This window comes from Coptis chinensis, chromosome 6, assembly GCF_015680905.1.
Source record: "Coptis chinensis isolate HL-2020 chromosome 6, ASM1568090v1, whole genome shotgun sequence".
NCBI lineage: Eukaryota > Viridiplantae > Streptophyta > Magnoliopsida > Ranunculales > Ranunculaceae > Coptis > Coptis chinensis.
Window position 1 is genome coordinate 3222499 of NC_141461.1, and position 25361 is coordinate 3247859.

A 25361-nucleotide genomic window follows, 5' to 3' on the forward strand; every position below is an offset into this window, starting at 1 on the left:
TACTGATATGGATAACACGATTCTGTGGAAGCTCCAAGTGTATCTTGAATCCATTACACATGAGAATTCTCCAACGCTTCCCCTGGGAAAAGGTTTTCAATGGTTAAACTGCAATAGAAAGGTGAAGCTTTCCTGGTCACAGCACAGGCTTCAGTCAAACAACTTCATTTCTTAGCCCGAAATGAAACAAGACAAACGAATAGCAAAAGGAACAACAAGAAGCCAAACCTACTCCGCAATGAAAGTTACTGATCTCATTTAAAACAGGTTTGCCAATCAAAAAAAAAAAAAAAAAAAAAAAAATTAGACAAAAGCTTAAATTTACTGAACTCGATTCAATTTCACAGAAAAGTTGTTTCTTCTTTCTCTTGGTTCTTTCCACAGTTCACTCACACCTCAACAATTAATGTACATTACAAAATTTGACGGGAAGTAAATATAATGGCTTTTATAAATTAAATAGAAAAACCTAGTACACCCCCAACCAACCAGTTTTAGTACTAATCATATGAAGGCCAGGTTCTCCCAAAGCCCAAGTTGGCTTTCGAACTTTGTAGCCATAACTGGGGCATTCAACAGAAGTATACACTCCTCCGAACAAACATGAACATATAGATACTGTACTTCTGCAAGGATGCTGTGACCATAGTGCAATGAGCTCTGAAGTGTTATATCTGCAATAGTGTTATCAGGTTTGTAGTATCGCCAGAAAAGGATTTGCAAATCCACAAAACATTTGGGAAGAGCAAACTCTGCAAACCAGTTGGGCTCCGATTTACAGCGTCCTCAATTTAGCAAGCCAGTGGGAAGAGCATATATACACAACCAACTAATTTCAAAATTGCCATCGATCCAACTGCACCTTAGCTTCAGCCATGTCCTTCTGTGCCTTTTTCCTCCGGTAAAATATTGGACAATCTCGACTGCAAAAAACATTCGCCCAGATTAGTATAGATAAAGAAATCACGGTGCATGGACCAAGGAAGATAATGGAAACCTTGTACAGAGCACATCTTGATGAAGGGATTCTTGGCACTCCTGGCACTGCGTCCATAATCTTCCAAAGAGAACCTCCAAGTCGGCCACTGATAAATGCAATAAAATTTATTAACTAGATTCGAGGATGTTTATGGAAAAAACTTGAATACCAACAAAAGGCTGGTGCATACCATTAGCTACTGTTTTACAGTACAACTCAGCTTCTCTTCCTTTGCAGTGTGAGCAAAGAGTTTGTTCTGCATTGCTGGTTGACGTGCAATAATACCATAATGTTCATTAATATTTTTTAAAAAGAAAAATAACTGGAATCCATATCAAGCATAGAAAACATTAAAATGCATAATTTACTACAAGGATGCAGTGCCAAAGATTATGAAACCTAGAACATTCCAGTTTTTCATTTTCATTTTTAAATTGTGGAGGGGGAAAGACAGTCAAGAAATTAAAATTTAAACCTGATTAGAGCCTTGCAGCCAAGACAACTGAGCTGCTTCTTAGCAAATTTCATAATGCCGCTATTTGAAGGTGTTGAAATGGAAACAGCTCTTGTGTGACTTCCATGGAGAAGTTCGCTGCTTGCATTCTTTAGAATGGGGTCAAATAATCTCAATAGTGGCTGTGACAGGGTTCCATGAAAGCAGTTAAAAACAAGAAAAAAAAAACGAGAGAAAACAAAATGCAAACTACATATAGCTAACACACAACAACCTCAGAGATAGTATTTGACATATCTATTTAATAAGCAAAACAAAGCACGCATAACTACGATTTCTCCAAAAAAGAGAGAAAAACATCAATAGATACAGCGCTAATCTTAAGTGTGACATAGTAGAGAAACCAATAATTCTATTCGACTAACCTTACTAATTTGATTTTCAAGGTAGTATTGAGCATCAATTGGTATGTTATTCTCTAGCACATAGATGGGATCCTCTGACTTTTCATAAGCCTGTAAGACATTAACCAGTCAATTTTACTCAAAAGCATAACAAACAGTGGTAAATTTTTTTAAATGATAAAATCACCCAGAAAGATGCTTAAAGTCATAAATAGTAAATTGTTTAACACATTACCTTAGCACCTTTTGCAGCCTTAATAATGACATATGGTACACGATCCCCGACATTGGGTGCAGTAGCAGCATCACGCTATTCACCACAACCACACAAGAGAACAAAATTTGCAGTCAAATGGTCTATCCAGATCAATAACTACGATATTACTGGTCAATAAAAATTTTAAGTGCATCAGAATTTCATTTAAGCGTTCTACAACTCAAATACAGGTCGGTGTTTCAACTATTTCCTAGATTTTGACTTACTAGAACGTGAAGTTAGAGCTTGAACTGTGAATCAAATTGAGTAACCATTGGCCAACCATTTTTCAGTTGCAAACGGACTAAAATGAGAACTGTTGTTTTCCGTTAATTTTGGAACGTATCAAGATTTCTGTAGTATGATCCAAGTATAACATTTCTTCTGAAAAAAATCCAACCACAGGTTACAAGTGAGTGAATAACCTACTCCAACACCCAATTTTTCAAACTGGATCAATGATATGAGTATCTAAACACTTGTAAGTATGACTGGGTTGCCTTCCTATAAGAAGGGCCAACAAAAAATTATCTTAACAAGTTAAGCTGAATATAAAAAGGAATTTGGAGGATAATTTTTATAGACCCTCCAAAAGATTGGTCTGAGTCACTCTCAAATCCAGTATGCATGAATGGAATAGTGCCTCCTGCACATAAATGGCAGATTCTGTTGTGGACCAGTATGTATGATTGATGTTGTGTTCAAATACCAGATTGAGAAGGAAGAAAGTCATGAACAAGAAATATGGAATCGTCCTAAAATGACTGGAAATACTTCATCGATCATAAATCATGAAACACCCTGAAATCCATGTTGGAGAAAATATTGTACTTCTGGCCTATAGAAAAATAGAATTCTTCATCCAGGAATCCTGACTAAATAAGAAAGGGGTCTATATTGGCGGTGATCTATGTTTGGTACCACGGTCTTCCTGCTCTGTTGAAGTTTTGGAAGATCGTCATTTACTCATTTGCATGTTTTCATCAGAACTTAAAATATAAATATTGTCATATCCACATATAAGCCATAGGGAAGTACTCAAAAAAAATTGGAGGTAAAATAAGTCAGCTACTGCATATGAAAGGATCCAGTATGCTTCAAAGTAAGACCAACCTTGCGCATGCGCTCTGCAAGTTCAACATGAGCAGCCTTATTAGCATAATCTTCTCCGGTTTTCGTCAGGCCCTATTAAATTTACCAACTTAGGATATGTTTCTAATCATTTGTTAAATGTAGAAAGGAGAGGAATTTTAAATAAAACATTAGCAACTTGAAAGCAAGTGATGCCAGTAAGATATCCTGATTCTTTCATGAAGATTATAACGCTCACCTTAGTTATAACTAATAGTGATAAATCCATGCGATTCATTAGAAGATCAGAAATTGTATTCTTGACATATTGAACAGCACCAGGGATGTCACGGTCAATTAGTATTTTGTGAAGACATTCATTGACTAGATTTTTAACGAGCAGACAGTTGTCTCTACGAACTGTTTCAATGCCTGTTAAACATAAGATGCATGAGTAAAACAATCACATTTCACATAAATTGAGAAAGTCTTAATATTAAAAAGTCCTGAGGTTCACCTTTCGTATCCATTTTGTCAAATTTATCCGGATTGGTCCAAAAGAGTCCAGCATATCGCTTCTTGCTAATCAAAAGGTATGGATGATAAACCTTCTCAAACTCCAGTTTGATGGGCTTCACAAGATACATAACAAAAAAAAAAAAAATTGTAAACAAAACAAAGGGTTAAAGACGACATAAAACCAAGTCCCGGTTCAAAAATGGAAGAGGAAATAGAAAATGAAGGATCGGCAACTAGGTGAAGGCACCAAACAAAATCGTCAAACATTCACGGTTAATATAAAATCCTTATAGTCCGTAGTCAAACATTCACGGTTAATAAAATGTTTTGCTTCTTATATTAAATCGTCAGAGAACACCCCAAAAAAAAGAAGGTTGCTTTGACTTTGTGTAACTACGGAATTTGGAGTCTACATTACGCTTTGACATGAGAAATCGCTATATATTTGTTAGATCTATAAACTTGAAAAGGCACGTGTAAAAATTAGTCATGCCTAAATGCAACAATGGGAATATTGAAGCTCTAATTCATTATGCTCCTGAAACATTTGAAAAGTTCTTCTGAAACACTTCCTACTGTATCAGTATTTCTCTTGGTCAAGAACATGAAAGGATCAAAGACACTAAGAACTAAAAGAACAATAAACATTGTGGCAGACATAATACGCTATTACTTGAAACTCGTCAGCGTACCTTAATGAACGTAGCACTGATATATTCAGCAGCTTCTCGCCCTAAGTTCATTGCTGCACCTACCGTAGGCACACCGAATTGTACCATAACTGAATCAGTGTCCCCATAAATAACCTGAGGAAGAAAATGTAATTATGTAATAATGAAGAGCACATACTTAAGACAACTGACTGGAGACTGTCTTATTGACTCTATCAAACAGGTTTTCAACACAAACCACAGAGGTCAAGTTGCAAGACCAGCGGAGGTTCTATATAACGGCTTCACTGTGCAGTTTACTCAATATTACGTACTCTATGTAAATTAGACCGCTATATCAGCTTGACTTAAGAACTTATACATGTTCACAAATTTGAGATGCAGAAGTACCCACAAAACGCTCAAAATTATGTAACTGAAGTCAAACGGCTTTCTTTAAACTTGAGTGGGTGAAAATTACAAGATTCTGCTCAATGCCTGTTCTTGTTATCATTCTACAACAATTGGCTCTTGAAAATAGTTTATACAAAAAACAAATAATAGTTAGGGAGTGATAAATATGAATAAGCACATAAATGAAAAATAAGAAATGTAGGGGAACTACTCTAAAAGTGTATTTAAAATTTGTTGGCGGAAGCTTTCAACAAGGTGAACACCAATTAAACTGATAGAACCTTTTAGGGGTAAAAGGATAAAGCACTAAAAGCCACAGATTCTCTTCTTGAAACATTTGCATTAACCATAGAACGATTTAGTAACAAGCCCTCTTATTTATTGACTAGAAATTTCCTGTCTAACAAAAAACCGTTTAGGAGGCTATTGTTTACTTCTAATTTGACCCAAACTATACTACTGATGAAAATAAAAGAAACAGAATAAATTAAAGACTGGATTAATGGGCTTGGAAGACTAATAAAAGACTCCATTGATGCATCTCACATCAGTGTCAAATCTGAATGAAGTCATACAAGAACATGAAACATAATATCTATCAAACCACTGTAGTAACAAAACGGTGGTCCTCTTGGAGGAAAGATACAGTGTAATTATTTCATATATTTCCTTTTTAATTTAGCTTTGGGGTGGGGGAGATCAACAGCACTTATATATTTCAGTTACTCGCAAGCACGTCTCAAACAGAGACTATTTGATGATAAACGTTCTGAATCTGGGCGAGTTTTCTGTTGGATCTTCTGGTCATGAGGAAGGTACACCTCGATGTGTCTGCACAAACTATGACAGCCATTTTCTATTGAAAATTAACTTTCTTTTCCTTTTCCTTTTCCCTTAATTTCAACACTCGAATAACTTAACTAGTGTTAAGTACATGAAAAAACCACAAGCAAATTTCAGACAATGTTATTCTTTTGGTAAGGAAATCTAGAAAATTTACCTCGGCATTGTGTTCATAGCCACCAAGTGTATTGAATCTCTCTTCCACAAGCTTCTTTGTGTGCTCAATCATCTGTCGCCCTAAACATGTAAACATTGCAGTTTTAACATCACCCAAGAAAAAACGAAATTCTGCATTAGCTGTTAGTAATGTGCTTCTCTAACAAAAATAGACCAGATATCTGCACTCAGGAGCTAACCTCTGCTCCCTTTTTTTCCCACCAGAAAAACAGCACCTTTTCTTGTCATTCACCATTCAAGTTGAGTATACTAAAAGAATGATGTTGCATGAAATTTAAAAAGTGTTGTTTTATGGTAAAAAGAAGAGGGAGCAGAAGTTGTACCTCGGTCCCAGGTGTATATGATCTGGTCTCCTAAAGGAAATCTGCTTACCATAGCTAGTGACACTAGAAGATATCTCTAAACAAGGTAACTGACCGACAGTAGCTCCGGTAAACCCATATACAGAATTTGCACTAATCTGAAAAAACAACAAATACATGCAGCTCAAAATGGGACAATGACATGGACATTTTGCAGCTTAGTTCACTTCTACAAAGAATAGAAAGGTATGCCACAAATATGTAAAAGATAAAGGAAAATAAGAGATTGAAAGTGACATAACTTACCTTTAAGGCCAGCTGGCGACCATCCAGCACAGCCTTCTCTAGTGGATCCTTTGCTTCCTAATGAAAAATAACTTAGTGTCAGCCGAACTAATTTCTACAAGATTAGCTAAACAGCAAATCTTTTTTTTCCCCTAATACTTAGCTGAATAGCATAAGTAACGGTAACAATCTAAAATCATACAAGTTATAAAATCAGAGTTATCTTGGAAGTATTTACTACAATGAGGAAGTTTGTAATATTCCAAAGGAGTCCATTTGACCAATTAGGGAACAAAAGTTCATGAGAAACATATGTACCTACACAACCTGTTGGATTGTGATGCATCTTAAAGAAAGTAAATTCATTAACATATTTCATATGTATGTCTCATTGGAATTTATAAAACAGATAATATTTTACAGATGCAAATGTGGTAGTAAGTCATCACAACTTCATCTGTGAAATTAGGAAATTTATAAATACAAACAACTAAGAGATTTATCTGGACAATAAACTACAAGCTCTCAGAAGAGTGAAAATCAGAACAATTACCTTCAAATCTGCTTTTGCTCTTTTACGAGCAGCCAAGAGTTCTTCAAGAATTTCTGGAAGTATCCCCTGATTTTGCACATTCAGAGGACCACATTCAGACCTTCATCCAATGGATGTCTCATGCTACAATTGAAAAAAACATCAATAACAGAACTTACCTTCTGAAGATTCGATTTGACAAATGTTTCACCAGATGGAGTTTTGTTTACACATTCTGGCGGCAAATTGAATTTACGCACATCCTCAGGTGTTACCTTAAAAGAGACCACAAGCAAAAGAGCTTCAGACATTATGATCTTCAAATTGAAAATGACAAGAGTCAATTATTAAATCTAAACAGTATGACCATTTGGCACTGAGTCAGTGAGCATTAAGGACAAATGGAAGAAATAAGACTCACCAGACTGCAATAACATAGATTATAGGCCATCATAATGGACGGATATAAAGATGCGAAGTCCAAAGTTGCAATAGGCTTCTCATAGAATCCTGTCTTGGCCTCCAAAACCTATATTATGAATAATTCAATGGGTCAAAGTGCATTTATGCGTTTAGCCAACTCATCAGCTAATTTAATTAAAGTCTGTGACTTGATGAAAGTTCAGAAAAGAGTGAAATTTCTATAAGATACAATACTACACATCCCTTAGATCATGTTCATAAAGTCACAACTTGCTTAAACGATGCCCTACGAGCCCTATAAAAAAAACTACCATGTACTGAAAACAATAACATGGACAAAATAAACTTACAGTTGCACCTTCAAATGTGTTGTCTCCAGATCCCTGCTTTTTGACACTAGGGATAACAAGATTCTTCTGCTTAGCTTTCCTCAGGAGTTGGGAAAGAACCTGAAAGCAAATTTTAGAGTCAGAAGATCAATGAGCTTGACTCAACATCATATTTCCTAGTTTAATCCAGTTAAGCAACCCAACACACTTACCTTAATGCTTTGACCTCTTGAAAGCAAGAAAGAAATTGGGACACCCGTGACACGAGCCATCTCCACATAATTGTATATAAACATCAATTTGTCCAAAAGCCTTTGTGGAAGGTAAGCATCCTGTAAATCAAGTAAAAAAGATGGTATTTTAAGATGTCATTATATGATTGTTCATCATAAAAGAAGAGAGTTTCCATCATTATATACAGGTTACTTTAAATTATTAAAAGACAGCAAGCTCCATTATTAATTGAATTCTAAGAAGGCAGTGAAACCCTAAAGAAAAACAGATTAAAGTGGAAAACTGAGTGAGAAAGGAAGATAAATGCAGGAAAAGCAATCTTGAGAGTACCTATGAAAAGAAATTAGAAATAAAAAAGATAATCTTCTCAGCACGTGAATAAATGTGCCTATATTCCAAACATTAATGACGAGAAGCCAATTTGATGTTACATGTAATTTCGTTCACAATCATATCCAAGGAGGCAAAATAGATGAACATTTTATAGATTTGAAGGTCTTGAAAGCAAGATATAAGGGCTTTCAATAAAAAGGACAAAATAGTGAATGAAGCTCTTGTCCGGAACTGACTTTCAGAACTGAAGGAAAGAGGGGAACATGGTATGTGGAAATGTATGTGATTCTATCAGCCTCGTATCACAAACCAATTTTCATCACTCAATGATTTCATATTAGAAAGCTACGAAAAATATTATAATACGAAATATAATAACGGCTCAGACAACGTAACAGCTAGTAACAAAGATAAAGCACGTGAAATCAAACATCAACATACCTTTAAGCAATAGACAGCAAGTCGCCTCCTAGTTTCAGAGTTCCCATTCTGAAGATCGGATATTATTGAGTGGTGAACATCCTCTTTCTGCTCTCAAGTTAAAACAAAAAAAGAAAAGAAAAATGAAATGAAATTCTGCATGCACTAATGACTATATAATTAGAAGAAAATGTGAACTTTATAATACAATTATTAACTTAGGAAGATAGATAGCAGGATACTATAAGTGCAAAAAGAACTGCTATATATATTTACGTAGAACGTGGAAAATGACATAAATGTCAGAAGAGTTGGTTGTTCACCTGTTCTCCAAGAAAGTGTGCTGAGACAGAATTCAGGGAATAAGAACTTAGCTTGTAATCCCTTTGCATGATCTGCACCAAATAAGGGGAAAATATAAGATGGTCAATGAAACCTTGAAGCTGTTACTTCTAAAAGCCCAACCATGAAATAATCAACGAATAAGAATGCAGTACACGGAACCTGGAGTAAATCGAATTGAACTCTCCCTTCTAGTGTAACCTCTTTACTCTCCCGTATCCCATACTGTCTGTCAGGAAATACTGAATCAGAGTCATTTATCAAACATGAAGTGATTCTACAAATTGCAACGCCTTACAGATAGATGGAAGGAGTTGTGTATTGAATACCATATTTAATAACTGTGTACACATAAAACTTCAGGAAATTGCATATGTTAAATTACAAGGATCCAGCCACATTAACCCATATGAGTCTTTCAAGTTTCAACATTACTATAACGATGGAATTGAAAAGCTCATAAGGTAATTAGAAAATCAAGGCAAAGAAAAATAGCATGGAGTGACTGAACCAAATGCATTTCAATAAGCAGCCCATCTGAAAATAAATAAATAAAACATGAACCAGTTATGCAGCTCAAATAGGCAATCAACAGCCAAGTTAAGCAAATTACTAACCTTGAGGAGAAGGTTGCATCCCTAACACGGACTCTGCTGTTCCTTATGCGTCCCAGAAGAGGAAATTCTGCTATTTTTAAGACTTCAGCTCTCTGAAAACCAACAATAAACTATTTATTTTCTGCAGTAGAATCTCAGCTATTACTACCAAAATAATAATAATGAGAAAGCATGATGATCCATAACAAATACAAACTTTCAAGGAAAGGAAAAGATATATTTTTTACCTCAATAAGATACGGCAAGTCAAATTTGCAAATGTTATATCCGATTATGATATCGGGATCAACTTCATGGACAAAGTCCTGCATTGGTCTTGGATTAAGTAAAGGCATGTGAAAATAAAATGGCAAACTCAAAGATAAGATGATTGCTTCTTGGAACTTGAACTTAGTTATCACTGTAACTTTGTGATCCTCATTACTAGATTGTTCAAAATTAAATGATATTACGAAATAGGTAACATCAATCAAAGAGACCAATGGTTTGTGATCATGCTGAGACTAAAGAACTCTAGCCAAGAAAAAGAATTTCTTAATCTCTGGGCATCCAACTCAGAACCAATTACCAATCAGTGGAGCAGCCCTGGGATTTTTTTATATCATAATGCAAGGCTTTAAATGCCGCAAATGATTATTTCAGTGACAGAATCCACAGTTTGTCCCTTGAGTATAAAAGAAAATTTCAAAATATCGAAAAGATTAATTAAGTGGTAGAAGAATGTAGAAGAATACCCTCCAAGCAAGTAAAACTTCTCTTTCGTTCTCAAATGACATAACATCAGCACCTACAATTGGAGAGCATGACTTCAGAGTCATAATGTTGCGAACAAAAGGCTGGCTCTCTCCTTGTAAAGTGACAAGATTGGCCACCTACACAGAAAATAGAATTAAGTAAATTGTCAAAATTTAATTGAAAATTACCATGAAAATTTATTAAGAGGGTCCATATGTTAACTTCTTATTCCAACGTCTGCAGAAAAACAAAATGAAACTTCAACCTGAATAACAGGATCATGGGTTGGCTCCGGAAAGTGCCCTTTGCGGCCAGCGCACTCTATGTCAAAACTCAATATCCGAAAAGGAGCCATTTTGGAGAATTCTCCTTCTGGAGCATGACTGATCAGTTCAGAATACCTGAGAAAAAGGCTAAGGAAAAGGGTCTAGTAAAAAAAGTTATGCCTTAATATATGAATTCTCTAAAGGAAAGATGACCAGCCTCTGGTGCATAAGGATACAGGCAATCAAACTCCAGTTGACAGTATGACATTGTCCTAACAGCCTTCTTATACTTCCCAACAGGTACTTCAATCCAATTTCCACCAACAATATCGCAATCAATCATGAAGCGAAGAGCGAAAAGAACATTGCTTTCGTATGTTACAAAGCTCTTTGTACCAAGACCGTCAATTTGTATGCCTCGTTCAAGGATGCCTATGAGGAGCAATGATGTAAAAGACCAAAATAACATATTATTAATTGGTGGAGCATACCCTATAACTGACTTCCAAGTATCAGAAAGAATGACATTTGAAAATATTTGCATGTGAGGAAATTTATGTCAATAACAGCTATACAAAACTAACTTCTCGGGAAGATTGCAAAATATCCAAAAGTTTTAGAAAATCAAGAAACACTAAAGCTAGAGAAACCCTTGAATTGCTTACCTCGACAGCCAGCTACCATTGTTGGCAGTGCAACTACAATCTTAAGGAAAAGATGAGACTGCTGTTGTTGGTAATACATAATGCTCTTCTTCTGCACCATCTCGATCCGTAGAACGAATTGGGGAACCGTGCTGTTCCGGTTTGCTTCTTTCATCTTTGACTGAAAACCAACAAAACATGATTAGTACCATAGACCACCTTTTCTACATATAGTACTCCAACCCATCCCACTAAAATAGATAAAACTGGTAAACAAAAAGTACCTCAAGAATGTGACGGAAACGAGAGACATCATCAGGGCCCATTCCTTGAGGACAACTAACATAGAAATATGGCTCGAACCCATGAACGTTGCAGCAGACACTATGCCCTAACAATATATAAAACAGAACACTTCAATTTCCCAACATTCATTTAACAAAAAGTAAACACTTTTCATTAAATTCACAAAGAAAAAAACAGACAAACCTTCTCTAGTAACACCAAAGATCCTAAGAATAGCAGCATGACCAGAAGAATAAGCCAATAACTCTCTATTCCTTTCACCAATAACATAATCAATCTCCAATTGCTGAAAAACTGCAACAAACAAACAAACAAACAAACCCCCAAATCTCAAATTTTCCAAAACCCTAATTTTTTTTTTTTTAAAAAAAAACTTACTGATGCTATTGGAGTGGGAAATATACGACGAGGACAAATTGGGCCTTTTCCAAATAGCTAAACGAGAAGATAAAGCTCTTTTACGATCTTCTCCATCTTGAAGAATGAAAATTTCTTCTTCTTCTTCTTCTCGAAGTAGGGTTTCTTCTAAAAACACATCTTCATCCATCATTTCTTCATCTTCCATCGTTGCTGCTGCTGCTACTGGTGTTCGTTGTTGAAACCGTTTTGGCGGCTGCGGTGTTGGTGTTGGTGTTGTTGATGGCCTTTTTTTGCCGTTCATTTTTTTTTTTTTGGCGGGAAGAAAAATGGAGGCAGCTAGTTTTTATTATAAGAAAAATAACTCCCGCCACTTTGAGATGGTTGTTACGTGATCATCGCGTGATATAGTAAGGTATATGGGTTAGTGGGCCTATTTTGGGCTTTTTCCGTGAATTTAGGGCCCGAACCAAACCAATCAAAAAACGGTTTGAGTTTGAGTAATTTGGTTTTTTCTTTTGATTTCAGGTTTGTCCTCCACTAAACCAATAAGATTGTATTTTAGTAATATTTATAATTACTTTTGTATATATTTATCAATTATGTGGCTGAAATTAATCAATTTAATTTAGAATTTAATTGATTTTATAGTTTTCGGTTCAGGTTGATTCGGTTTCAATTTGCAATATATCTTATCGGTTTGGTTTGATTTCGGGTTCTCAAATTTTGAATTTTTAGAGAATCTGACCCAAACGAATCCATTGACACCCTACTTATGATTAGGGGTGGCAATGGGTCGTGTTGGATCGGGTCCGTATCGTGTCATACTAATCTTGTCAAGTTTGTCAAATCCAAACCCAACCCGTATATGTAACGGGTGACCCGCTAAGCCAACGGGTCAATTTTGGATCGGGTTAATAAATAACCCGTAAGGTATTTTTTTTTTTTTGGATAAATAATATTTATTGGGCCATATTTATTAATCTAAATAATAAAATAACTTGCAAAAGTGCGCAAAGTTGTTGAAACACATGTGCCTGAACCAAACTATTAATGTGATCATATCTTTTATTGAATAATTCTATACTATTCTATATGCTGGATTGCCGGTTGATCATTCTCAATCTAGCTGATCCTTCTCTTTTTAGTATTTTCTTTTAGGTAATTAGGATTATGAGATTTAATAAAATACGGAAACATATATGTTTAAGGACTTAAAACAGGTCATAGGATGACCGACCTATTGGACTCGGTAACTAATCGGGGATACTAACAGGTTATCCAGATTAACATGTGTGATTCTAATCCAACCCACTTATTTGACGGGTTTGGTGGGTCAACCTTTAAATGACCCAAAACCCTTTTTTCCCACCCAAACCCGCTAATTTTGTGTCGGATTCGTGTCGGGTTGAGCTCGTGTACAAAACTGCCACCCCGACTTATTTTGGGGCTTTGGCTATGGGTCTGAAAATGGCCTGGTCCATGGGGACTTTCTATATTTATTATCGTGTTATTATTATCCACTTGGCCACTAGTCGTGGTTAGGAAACGGTTGGCTACTCTCACTTCCGTCTTCAACTGAATATATACTGGTAACGTATATTTTTTGTGTTGATAAATGGCCATTAATTATGTCCCTTCAATTCACTCTTCCATTTTTTTGTCCTACTCCAAATGCATCCAAGACTTTGAATAATATTGTCAAACTAATGAACAGACCACGGCCATCTCTTGTCTGTTACTCTACCAAGAAGAATAATCCTGGTTTCATGGATCAAATTCTTGATTACATTGAAGGTACGTGTATAACATTAACTCTTGAGTTGCTTCTATCTCTTGCATGGCTATACTGTTGACCATATACAGTCCCCAGAGTGAAAAATGTTGTCATGTAGGGACAACTCTTTTAAAGGATTTGTCTCTAGCATGATTAATAAACTGAACTGCTGGATTCGGATTTGTCAACTAATCATTTCATGAAGCTGTGACTAGCTGATTTATTGGCTATTCGAATCGGTTTGAGACCAATGTATTGCATGACTTCAACTTACTGAACCATGAAGTCATGGTTACATACAGTTACAAGTTACACTATTGTTCTTTCCTAGTATTTTTAATCGTCTATGATGCACTTGTAGGAGGACCAAAATTAAGGAAGTGGTACGGTGCGCCTGATATGCTCCCAAAAGATGGCAGTCAAGAAGAAGATGAAGAAAATTATCCAGGTACTAAGTAGTATTCTGTTATATTTTTCGAATGATTTTAGTGAATTTAGGGGTCTTGAAAAAGTTCCCTTTTCTACCTTGAAGACAGAGAAGAAACTAGAGATGCAGTTTTAGTGACAGATGGTGATAGTGAAATTGGACAGGTGAGTTTTGTAAACCTTCATTGAACCTCAAGCCTGATTATTGGGTTGACAATTTTTCTGTATACCCTGATTGGCTGATATGCTCCGTTCATTTTTTACATCTTTTCTGTATAGATGGTAATATTGGCATTAATTGTTAAACGAGCTCGAGTTAAAGCACTAGTGAAGGATAAAAGAGCTGCTATTGAAGCATATGGAACTTATGTTGAGGTGACTACTGATCATCATAAATTGTATGACATAATTTATGTACATCATGTTTCTCTTTGGACAATGTACATAACTGGCTCTATTGGTGATAACAATGTCTACTTGCTCTTGCTGTCTAAGGAAAGTCGATGGCTGGGGATAGAAGCGATTCTCTGTTCCTTAAGAAGGCTTTGAGAGGCGTCCGTGCATTAATATGCCCCAATGTAAGCACACTACTATTCGTTCATAGTTTGGATTCCATATTCCATATTCGTTAAGATCAACTGTGTCCAATGTTTTAAGAATTAAATATATCCACTCTGCAATTTTATTCTGGAATATGGGATTAGTTTGTCATTTCTTTGTTATGTTCTGAAAATACTTATGTTTGCAGGAAGGATTTCTATCCAATGTCGGGAGTACGAAAGGAATAGAACATGTAATTTTGTTATCACAGGTTTGTCCAGTAACTTCTGTGTATTACCGCAAAAATCTTATTGTTGTTCATGGAGACCTGATAAAGGTAGCAGTCTGCTGCTTACAGAGACATCAGTGGCATCAAAGCACTTCTGACAAGCAAAGCAAGGAAATCATTTGAGCAAGATGAACTAGTTTTGATGAACTCAAGAATCCCATACACAATCATTAGAGCTGGCTTGCTGCAAAGTACTCCTGGTGGAAAGCAAGGCTTCAGCTTCAAAGAGGTACTTCACATTTCTTGTCCACTTATAATGGGGATCCAGCTGAAATTTGTGCATCCTCTGATACATACGATATCAAGCAGATGTTGGTAAAGTAGCTTCAATCTGAACAAAGTACAAGTGTACAACAGAAATATTTCGTATGTTGAAACTATATGCATATCAATACAGAACATCGTCACGGTCTAGAGTCTTGATTGCTTTCTTGTGTGGGTGATCTTTGTCCATAGCAACCCTTAGAGCTGATCTGAATCCTTATTCTATGATCAAGAAATAGAATAGTTCTGACTAACGTCATCAGTTTTTAAGCACACATGTGAAACATCTCATTCCATATAATCAGTGTTTTGCATCTATGGTATATATACATCCATTTAACATTACGATGTAATCAGTAAGTATGTATTGTTTGTTATCAGGGGAGCGCAGCACAAGGAAAACTCAGCAAGGAAGATGCTGCTTTTATTTGTGTACAAGCACTTGACGCTGTTCCACAACGAGGAGTGACTTTTGAGGTAGGTACCAATGTAGGAAATGCATCTCACTCTAGTTACATCATGTATTGATTTATTCAACTGTGTTCAAGGATTTTGATAACCTTAATTTTGCACTGAGCCTTTCATTCGTGGGACAGGTAGTAAACGGTGATGAGAACATATCAGACTGGAAAGAGTACTTGGAATCATTGATCCAAAACATGGAGCAGCGTCAATGACAATAAATTGCTTTTACATCTGCGAACAAGATATGGTACAAAGTGCGTAAAGGGAACTTGTGTGAGTGGTTACCAACTGAAAGAACGAATTGTACACTATTGTGGTTTAGTTTACATGACTAATGCCAGAATGCTGGGAAAGACAGAGAGTAGTATTTTACAGATGGAAAAGTTCTTAGAGCATAATTCATAATGTTGGCTGTATATTCCCTTGTCAGAAAAGTCTTGTCTACAAATATGTGAAAATTTTTATTCCAGAAACTAAACTTGGAGATATTCTATAATTTCCTTAAGGCGAAAAAAAGGAGGTCTAGCAATTTCGCACTCCATATCTCAGATCCTTGATCCATACTCCACCATGCCTCGCGCTGCTTCAGCTCCAAAAATCATCCCTTATTCATGGTTTTTTTACAGTTCAAACAAGTATGAAGTAGGATAAGAAAAACAATGCATGTGCAAGACAGTGCGTAGGCACCTTGCTCTAAAGAAATAAAAAGCAATCCAAAGAAATAAGGGGGTTATCAATGTCATCGATAGGAAGTTCCCAGTATAGGTCAGAAACCATGGTTCCAACTGCATTATTATCAGCTCCAGGATCAATTTCGTCAATGAACTTCTCTGTCTTCTTCATGCTAGAGCCATCTTGGATCGCATTGTCCCATGGGCTTGCACGTGTATTTTCCTTGCTCCTTGCTGAAGGCCAGACTGCCACACTGTTCATATTCATCTCCTTGGGCCGATTCTTCTGTATCACCCTGCTTGTACCGGTATTCAATCTCGAACTTGGTAACGAAGAGTTAAAGTTTTTTGGATGAAGGGAAGTTTTGTGCGAGGTGGGATCTGCATGGGTCTAAAACATCACTATGAACCGTTCGATTGCATGATGAAGATACCAAGCTTCTTTGAGGAACTGAATTCGTTACAACGTGGGATCTGTCAGGATCCGAAAGTCTACTTTTAAACTCTTGCCTAGGCCATGAACAGTCCAAGTTTCTTGTAGGAATGGAACTTGTCACAGCATAAAGTTTGCCAGACTCTGGAATCTCAATGTGAAATCTGGGACAAGGTGATGAAGGGCCCAAGTTTGTTGGATGAAGGAAACTTGTCCCAAACCGATGTCTCTTAGGCTCCCTCCTGAAGCTATTTTGTTGATTAAGAGTAGGCGATGGACTAAAGTTTTTGTGTCCATTAGGTTGCTTTGACCTCAACGGAGCAGCAACTGAAAAAGATGTTGCAAGAACTGATTTTTCACTGCTGTTTTTGTCAGAACAATGCACTTTCTCTTCAAGAAAGGACCATAAGTACTCATTTTCTGTGCAATAATTACTTCTTGAAAATGTCAACAATGAGGGTGAACAAAAAGTAGCAGAAGGTGTACAAGAAGGGACGGTGGAAGGAAGAGACTTAGAGGTTTTCTTGACACGAAATTTGGAATGAGGTTTGGGATCACGTGAGATTACATGCTTGCCTTGACCAACATCTTTTGGGGAAGATGGTGAAGGCCTGCGTAAGCTAATGCAAGAGCCCATTGAGTTCTTACTGAATATGAGAATTTGAGAAGGTCAATTTAAGGGCACATAAACTACAGGTCTACACCTACAATGAAAACTAATAAAGTCTTGTGTTTATACTTTATACTAGTAGAACTTATACAGTTCAAGTTATGCCAAGTTACAAGGAAAGATAAATCATGATAAGTTTATTGCTGTATTTTCCATCTTGAGAGATTGCTTTCCTTATGTAGCTTTCCGGATATCCTCTTTGCTGGTTTTTGCAAAACATACTAAATATTTGGAAGGAAACTTTCGACTAATTTAAAATGTTTGTAAACTGATGAAGCATTTTTCTGTGTGATTCCGTGATGTATGTTTTCAAGGGGCAGTCTTGAGATATACTCAGCAAACTATCTTCAATGTGCTTGCCAAAAAGCTGGTGTCAAATGTTCATCTATATAATTAAAAATTGGAGTCTTTGAATCCGACACTTAAAATCTCGTACACATAACACTCAAGAAATCTGCATAATATAACACTGAACCTTTACCAGCAAAAAAAATAAGAACACATCACACAACTATATATCTCTTGTTCCTTTAGTTTAGGTAACCAAAGAAACTCAAACCTGTAAATTTTTTTGGAAAAGCTAACTATTTATGAACACAACAATGTGTAACAGTGTAAGCACCCTGTACGTCTTAAAGAAATATAAAGCAATCCAAAGCAATGAGGGGGTTATCAATGTCATCTATAGGAAGAGAATCCCAGTCATGTTTAGATAACATTTGTCCAACTGCATCTTGATCAGCACCAGGATCAATTTTGTAAGTACAAGTTTCTGTTTTCTTCATGCTAGAGCCGTCGCGCATTGCATTGTTCCATGGACTTGGACATACGTTTTCCTTGTTCCTTGCTGAAGAACATACTGATGCAGCATTTTTCTTGGAAGTAGCTTCATTGTTGTTGCAACTCTCCTTTGGTCGGTTCTTCTGAATTTCCCTGTTGGTATCACTATTAAATCTTCGACTTGGTGACGATGAGCTCAAGTATCTTCTAGGAAGGGAATTTGTTAGAGGCTGCTGTATGTCATGCTCTGAAATATCACTACCAAATCTTCGACTAGGCGATGAAGAGACCAAGCAGTTTCTTCTAGGAACTGAAGTTGTTACAGAATGAGGTCTGTCAGATTCTGATACATCACTATGAAACCTTCGACTAGGCGATGAAGATACTACACTTCTTCGAGGGACTGAGTTTGTTACGTGCGGCCTCTCAGGCTCTGAAGTATCACTGTAAAATCTTATACTAGGCGACGAAGATCCCAAGTTTCTTTGAGGAAAGGAATTTGTCCCAGTGTGATTTCTCTCTGGTTCCCTCCTGAAGCTATTTTGTCGATGAAGAGTTGGGTGAAGGAGAACGGGCTCTCTTTTGTGGTACCGAAGAAACAAAATGTTGTGGTTCATTTTGTTGCTTCACCTTCACTGGCAAAACAACTGACTTATTAGCTGGTGCAGGAAGCTTAACAGTAACCGACTTCACAGGGCTTGTCTTGACCGAATAATGCGGGTTCTCTTTAACAAAAGATTTTAAAAACTCACTAGTATAATTGGAATTCGAATACGATGATGAACATGTTGAGGATGATGACAAAGGCGATTTTGAAAACGAACAAGAACTACTAGAAACAGTTGTAGTACAAGAAGGAGAAGAATAGGTAGTAGTACATTGGGGTATTTTCTTGGTTGGAAGTGCTGTTGGAGCTTGTGATATTACAAGCTTGTCTTCAACATGGCTACATGCTTTAGGGGAAGGTGTTTTAGGCCTGCATTTGCTAATGCAACAACCCATTGATTCTCACATTCAAATTAAGAGAACATATCAAACAAACCAGAATAATTTGACAATGAAAGGAAGACTTGTGTGTAGTTTATTTATTTATTTAGTACACAATGAAAAAGCAAAGTGAGGTGCCTTTTACTTTGAATTTCATTAGCGGGTAAGAATCCGTTGGCTAACGGATATCTAGAAATGTGATTATTATAGAGTTCTTGCTTTTGCTTTTTTTCAGTGGCCACTTTACACTATGGTCTGCCATGCATGTTCATATTGCCATATTGCGCTTACAATGTCGGCATATATATGTATATATCGGCATACTAAATATATCACGATATTTCGATGGCACATTGAAAATAGGTTCATCTTCTAAAACCCCACCCATTTGAAGGGTTTAAGGTTTTGTCAAATAATGGCAAGATCAAAGAAGAACAAGTCCAAAGCTTCATCTTCTCAACAACAAGAAGGAAAACAGTAAGTATGCAATGCCCTTTTCTTTACTATTCCAAGTTTCCTTTAAAAATTTATATTAATTACTGGTGTTGTTTGTTAAACAGCTCTAATTGCTTTGAAGGAGAACGTCTCCTTTGGTCTTCTAAAGTCAGTTCAGAGGTAATCAACTTTCTTTACTGCGTTGCTCTTGTACACTGTATTCATTTTGCCCACACTCTTTAATCCCCAACAACCTATTATGGTGCACAACATTCTAAGAAACCATAATGCCAGCTTAACACTTAATGTTTTTTGATAAACTAGGTAAGGTAACATTTAACTATTAAAGGTCTTTCGTAATTACTATGTACTGCTGAGGTTGATGCTTGATTTTGTTCAACAGAGAGATAGAGTCAGCTAAGATCTCAAGGGGAGGATTGCCTGAAAAAGTGTGGATCAAGGTATAAAACTTATTAAACGAGAGAAGTGATATTCTAAATAATCCTCATTGATAAGTCCAGTAGAAGTGATTTTTTTATTTAGTGGATTTTTCATTTATATCTTATGATTAATTGGCATTTCTTAGTGGAATCACATATCCGCCCTTGCACCTACTGGAATTAATATGACCTACTGAATCTAACAGTTTTGTTCCGTTTTGGATATTGTCAAATCGATTTGATTCACAGCCTGGAAATTTTTCCATGCAGCAACAATTTGCAATTGGAGTGAATGATGTAACCCGTGTGCTGGAGCGAATGTCTCCAAGTTCTCTTCCCGGGAAAGCTACTAAAGACTCAAGTTTAGAATGTGGGGGTGGCAATGATTCTGCAGTTCAGCTTCAGGTTGGTTGCCTCATTATAGTCATTTTCATTTCCTTTACTATTTGTGTTTGATCATTTGGAAGAGCTTTCTATCTTCAGTTCTAATTAAAGTACTGAATATGTAGTAGCAGTTAAGGGTGAACTTGAATATTTAACTATTTTTTTTCCGGGGGAACAGCTTTCTGATAATTTGGATTCACAATACAATATTAGCTGCATATTGCTTTGATGACAGTTTCCAGTACATGTTCTATAACTAGGACAGTTGGACTTTTGCTTTCATTTTAACAAAGTACTATATAAAATGTTAATTTAACTCACAAAAGAGGTGACACGGTTGTATATTTTGTACATAAATCCTGGTCTAAAACAGTGAGGTTGATGGTCAATAGGAGCCTGTTTGATGTTGAATTTGTCTTATGGATGTAGGCCGTACTTTTAGCTTCCGATTGCAACCCACGAGTGCTAACAAAACATATTCCAAGCTTGGCTTCATCAAGAGGTGTGCCACTGATCATTGTTAAGGATAAGAAAGGTGGATCTTTAAGATTAGGTGAACTTGTTAAGCTAAAGACAGCTATTGCTATTGGAGTCAAAGTAAGCATTTTTAAATTTTTTTGTTTCTCTCGTTACAAATCAGAACCTCGAGTTCTTTACTATAATTCATTGTTATACTTGTTGTTTCCAACTAGGCTAAAGGAAATGGGATCAATAAACTTGTAGAAGAAGTCCTTGAGAGCATTGAAACTGTCAGTGACACTACAATGACTGAAGTTGGCTGAAATGCTGGCAGCAGATCCCTGTGCGCTGGACTGCAGATTTGTGTTTTGAATGCATGGGAGGGAGAAACTTGGACCCATCTGCATCTCCTCAAGGATCAAACGTACTATCTTCAAGTTGAGTTGGGCAATGGATCATAAATGCTGCTATCTATAGAGGCTCTTAGGCTATTATAATGTCAGGTATTCAAACACAATTGTAATCAGACTGGTTACAGTGTAGTTATTGGATGAGACTCCAAACTCGTCAAGCACAATGTTGTAAGTTATTAAGAACTTCAAGGACTAACGTACTTATTGTTTCTCAGACAATAGTTTTTGAGATGAGTTGTTCTTCCTCGGACCGATTTCAAAGAGTTTTAGGATTCATAAATTCCAAAATAGAATAACGCCACACTTTTGTTCAGAAGAGCAAATGAGCAGTGCTAAAACTGAATCGTGAGATACACAGCTGGGGAATGGCGCTCGTAAGGGTTGATTTCTGAGTAAAAACCCTTTAATTTATCGGTAAGCTGGATCAACCATTTACAGCAGTGTTATCAGACCCGGCCAGGCCATTGACCTGGTGAAAGTACTGGGTCACTGGTCTAATCAGTGGGTCACTGCATAATTTTATTATTATTTTTTTTTTCGCATAAAACTGCATAAAAATTATAATGTATATGTAGTTATTTTTTTATTATTGAAAACTCACTGTAGTGCGGGGGGAACTAGGCCTTCTTGTTTTTGAGAACCTAGGTTCAAACCACCCCCCACATAACCTATTTGAGTTTTGAAAAGAAATCCATTTGAGAGTATTAATTATTAAATACTAACAAATTAATACTCTCAAATTAATATTAGAAAAAATTAAATCATATTCCCAACACAAACAGTGAAGTTTGGCATGCTGGAAGTCGCTATGGGTAGATGTATTGGTTACCCCATCGGAATTGATAAAAACAACTGCAGCGAGAGATTTTGGGTTTTATGCAAGTGTACTGGTTGATTTAGACCTTTCTAAACCAATTCCAAGCCAGATTATAGTCGAAGTTCCGGATGGACAAGACTTTATCTAGGAAATTGAAATCTCAAGGCTTCCAAAATTTTGCTCACATTGCAAGACAATTGGACACTTGATGAGCGATTGCAAATCTCTACAGAAAGAGATAAGAAATGAGAAGGACATAAACCTGGAAAAGGAACCGAGGAAAGAAAATCAGCATGCTACTGAAGCAGCAAATCATCGAAGGAGGCGTAACAGAAATCGGCAAAATAATAACTGGGAAGCTGGAACTAGTGGGGACAAAGACTCACAGGGTGTTCCCATTCCTACTGGCACTGGGGATACATTACCAGATAATGTGGTGGGTCTAGAGGCCGGAGAGGCACAAACACAAGAAGCTGGAACTGATCACGTTGATGCTATACCACAAGTTGGGGTAGCAGAAAATATAGCTATTGATGCTGTTGCATTGCTTCCACTAGCTGTGGAAATGCAATCAGTGCATCTTTTGGAAGCTCCTCAAGCTGCTGCTACAGCTACTAACTGCTCTCTAGCGGTAGCAAATCCAATTGTGCCGCAAGAGAATAGGCGAGCAGCTGATTCTTATTCTCCCATCGCGAGGACTATGAAGAGTGGAGCTTTAGAGCCGGATTCCTCTTCAATGACGAGAATGGTTGAGTCCGATTCTTCTTCCAATACTGGAGATGGAAACAAGCTCAAATTATTGAATGAGACAAATTCACTGCTACGATCGGTCAATTGGGCTGACCTCGCAGATGATGATGAAAATGTCGAGGATGGTAAAGAACCATGGCAGAAGATAGCAATGAAAAAGTATAAGCCTACATGGATGTCGCAGGAGCATATTGATGACGATGATAACTCACAGGATGGTGATGAACCATGGCAGTTTCAAAAGGGGAAAGATGTGGATTTGACTCCTCTTCCACCTAGGGCTAGAAAAATTCCAACAAGATATAAATGAATTACTTTTACTGGAATTACACATGGTTTAGACAATAGAATGAAGGATTTATCACTTTCATGGAATCTATTTTTTGGTTTAAAAGTGGGAACTTAATCCAACCCAGGTGGTGCTTAACCCCTAGTTTGTAATCTTATTATTATATATAATATATTCACATTTTGCCTGCAAAAAAAAAGAGAATCCCCAGCCCAGCAAAATTAATTTTTCCAATCATTAAAATGTGTGAATCTAACCGGGTTGGTCAAAACCATTTGAGTCTATCCTGTTTGGTTAAAAACCGACCAGTTTAATTGGGTTCGCATTAGGTTGATTGCATAAACGATCTAACCTCTAACCCAACTCGGTTAGGAGACCGGGTCAACCCACCAGGCCGGGTCTGATAACACTAATTTACAAGATACATTACAAAATACCTTCACTAATCTCTACACTATACATGATAGTCGGGTCTTCCGAAATACCCTTCCCAATATTGAGTAGGCAATTTAAGATCCCCTTATTTACTTAATTTAGAAACACCTTTCTTACTAAATTTAGAATAAGTCCCACTTTTATTAATATAATTCAAACAAGGTCTCTTTTTCTATTAATAATTTAGAATAATTACTTTCATTTCTCACATTGAAATTAAAAAAATCACTATTTTATTATTGATAGTTTAAAAAAACCTCTCTAATATTACTTAAATAACATAATTATCTCTCATTTTATTTAAAAAATAAATAAATAGATGAGTCTCTCCTATATAATTAAAATTACCATTTACAATTAGAATCCAAATAAACCATGCTAACTATCGATCTCGAGAAACGGGTTTCAAGACTTAAAAAAACCGATGCGTAGCACGGTTTGCATACTTGTAACTATATGATAGTCGGGTTATCAGGAACGACACTTCTCAACCGAATAGGCTATTTCTAATTTCTAATTTTTTACAATTTAGAAACACCTCCCTCAATTATTCTAATCTCCATCCGTTTTAAGTAATTTACAAAAAACTCCCCTCCCCTCATTAAAATTAGACTTAGCTTTCATATTATTTAAAGTAATTTAGAAAACCTCATTCAAGTCACTGAAATTATAATCAACCCCTCATAATGTTTTTATATTGTTTTTTAAAAATGTTATGACGACAGGTTTACAAATTTGAAAAAAACCGATGCATAGTATGATTCGCATATTTGTAAAGAATGTAAACAATGATGCACGGAAATGAAATGAGTACGAGTACCGACACGGATACGGGATTTTAAAAAGTTGTGTACACTCGACAAGTACGATATACATTTTCCACACAATATAAATCCCCCAAAACAAATCAGTAAACCCGGTTACCCGGAACAAGGTGATCAAAAAAAAAAAAAAAAAAAAACATAATTTCGTGGATGACTATCCAATACCTTAAGTAGGCAATCTATTATTTGGATCATATTATCCTGAATAGACAAAACCATAGCGCTCTGGATATAACCCACAGAGCAGTCGGGGTGAAAGGAATAAGGAATAAGAATTAACCAAATTTGAAGGGAAAAAAAAAGGGAAATAAAACTATAATAGTTTATAGGGAATGGAATTTGTTATCAACGAGTCAATAACAATAAATCAGCTTATGTCCTCACAATTATCCAATAAAAACCCAGCTATCTCTTCATGTTATAGCAATTTGAAGTGAGGACCCAAATGCCATTTTAGCGTTCACATCAGCTTTATATGAAAGTAAGAGTTCCACATTTTCAGTGAATCCTGCCTGTAGGCATAAACAATATAACTCACCATTGTCATATAACTCACTATTGTTGACCTCGAACTTCAGATCATTTATGAGGTACGAGTAATAATAATCCACTCCATATAGTGTTGTTGATAGGGACGGAGTTAGGATTCTAAGCCACATGCAAGATTATATAGACACCCCACTCCACCCCATCAAAAAAAATTAATTTTTTTTGTTAGAAGGTCTAAACAATAAAATCAACAAAATTATGCATTTATTTCAATTTACAAAACTAAAGTGCGTTAACTACTAAGAATTAAATATAGACTAACAAAGATAACTACTTAAGCACTTAAGTCATTAATTAATAATACTATGTTCATATACATCTACATAATCTAGTCCACAAGTCTACAACAATTCAACAAATTGTTAACTTCTT

The 25361-nt window shown here is 36.3% G+C and overlaps 4 protein-coding genes across 6 annotated transcripts; 2 read left to right on the forward strand and 2 right to left on the reverse strand.

Moving 5' to 3' along the window:
- Positions 1-303: 303 nt before the first annotated feature.
- On the reverse strand, positions 304-12255 carry LOC147490775 (DNA polymerase delta subunit 1). 2 transcript variants are annotated; one of them, XM_086566190.1, is made up of 30 exons: positions 11914-12253; positions 11719-11829; positions 11514-11620; positions 11251-11410; positions 10822-11017; positions 10585-10720; positions 10319-10456; positions 9812-9889; positions 9585-9676; positions 9130-9196; positions 8949-9020; positions 8647-8733; positions 7851-7970; positions 7660-7758; positions 7308-7415; positions 7066-7161; positions 6908-6973; positions 6376-6432; positions 6140-6227; positions 5748-5827; positions 4376-4489; positions 3682-3796; positions 3424-3596; positions 3207-3278; positions 2073-2147; positions 1859-1948; positions 1455-1615; positions 1170-1243; positions 998-1085; positions 304-923 (listed from the first exon to the last, which is right to left on the reverse strand). In XM_086566190.1, exons 1-30 carry the CDS (start codon positions 12194-12196, stop codon positions 836-838), a joined length of 3291 nt encoding a protein of 1096 aa, XP_086422316.1. In that variant the 5' UTR covers positions 12197-12253; the 3' UTR covers positions 304-835. The 2 variants fall into 2 exon arrangements, 1 of the variants encoding a protein (XP_086422316.1); XR_015198810.1 differs by lacking the exons at positions 304-923; positions 998-1085; positions 1170-1243; positions 1455-1615 and adding an exon at positions 2321-2477 and having other exon boundaries at positions 1883-1948; positions 11914-12255.
- Positions 12256-13407: 1152 nt separating this feature from the next.
- LOC147490776 (NAD(P)-binding Rossmann-fold superfamily protein) lies at positions 13408-16203 on the forward strand. 2 transcript variants are annotated; one of them, XM_086565880.1, is made up of 10 exons: positions 13408-13484; positions 13610-13689; positions 14031-14117; positions 14202-14260; positions 14375-14470; positions 14596-14673; positions 14844-14906; positions 14980-15153; positions 15570-15665; positions 15785-16203. In XM_086565880.1, exons 2-10 carry the CDS (start codon positions 13662-13664, stop codon positions 15863-15865), a joined length of 762 nt encoding a protein of 253 aa, XP_086422006.1. In that variant the 5' UTR covers positions 13408-13484; positions 13610-13661; the 3' UTR covers positions 15866-16203. The 2 variants fall into 2 exon arrangements, with proteins under 2 accessions (XP_086422006.1, XP_086422005.1); XM_086565879.1 differs by lacking the exon at positions 13408-13484 and having other exon boundaries at positions 13496-13689.
- A 1740-nt stretch (positions 16204-17943) lies between these two features.
- On the reverse strand, positions 17944-19237 carry LOC147490777 (uncharacterized). The gene is given in 2 exon segments (XM_086565878.1): positions 17944-18765; positions 18767-19237. Coding segments are annotated over 2 exon segments (1149 nt in total). The 5' UTR covers positions 19210-19237; the 3' UTR covers positions 17944-18059.
- A 372-nt stretch (positions 19238-19609) lies between these two features.
- On the forward strand, positions 19610-21577 carry LOC147490778 (Ribosomal protein L7Ae/L30e/S12e/Gadd45 family protein). Its single transcript, XM_086567110.1, is given in 7 exon segments — positions 19610-19671; positions 19755-19785; positions 19787-19809; positions 20033-20090; positions 20340-20474; positions 20883-21050; positions 21146-21577. Coding segments are annotated over 7 exon segments (567 nt in total). The 3' UTR covers positions 21236-21577.
- The last annotated feature ends 3784 nt before the right edge of the window (positions 21578-25361 follow it).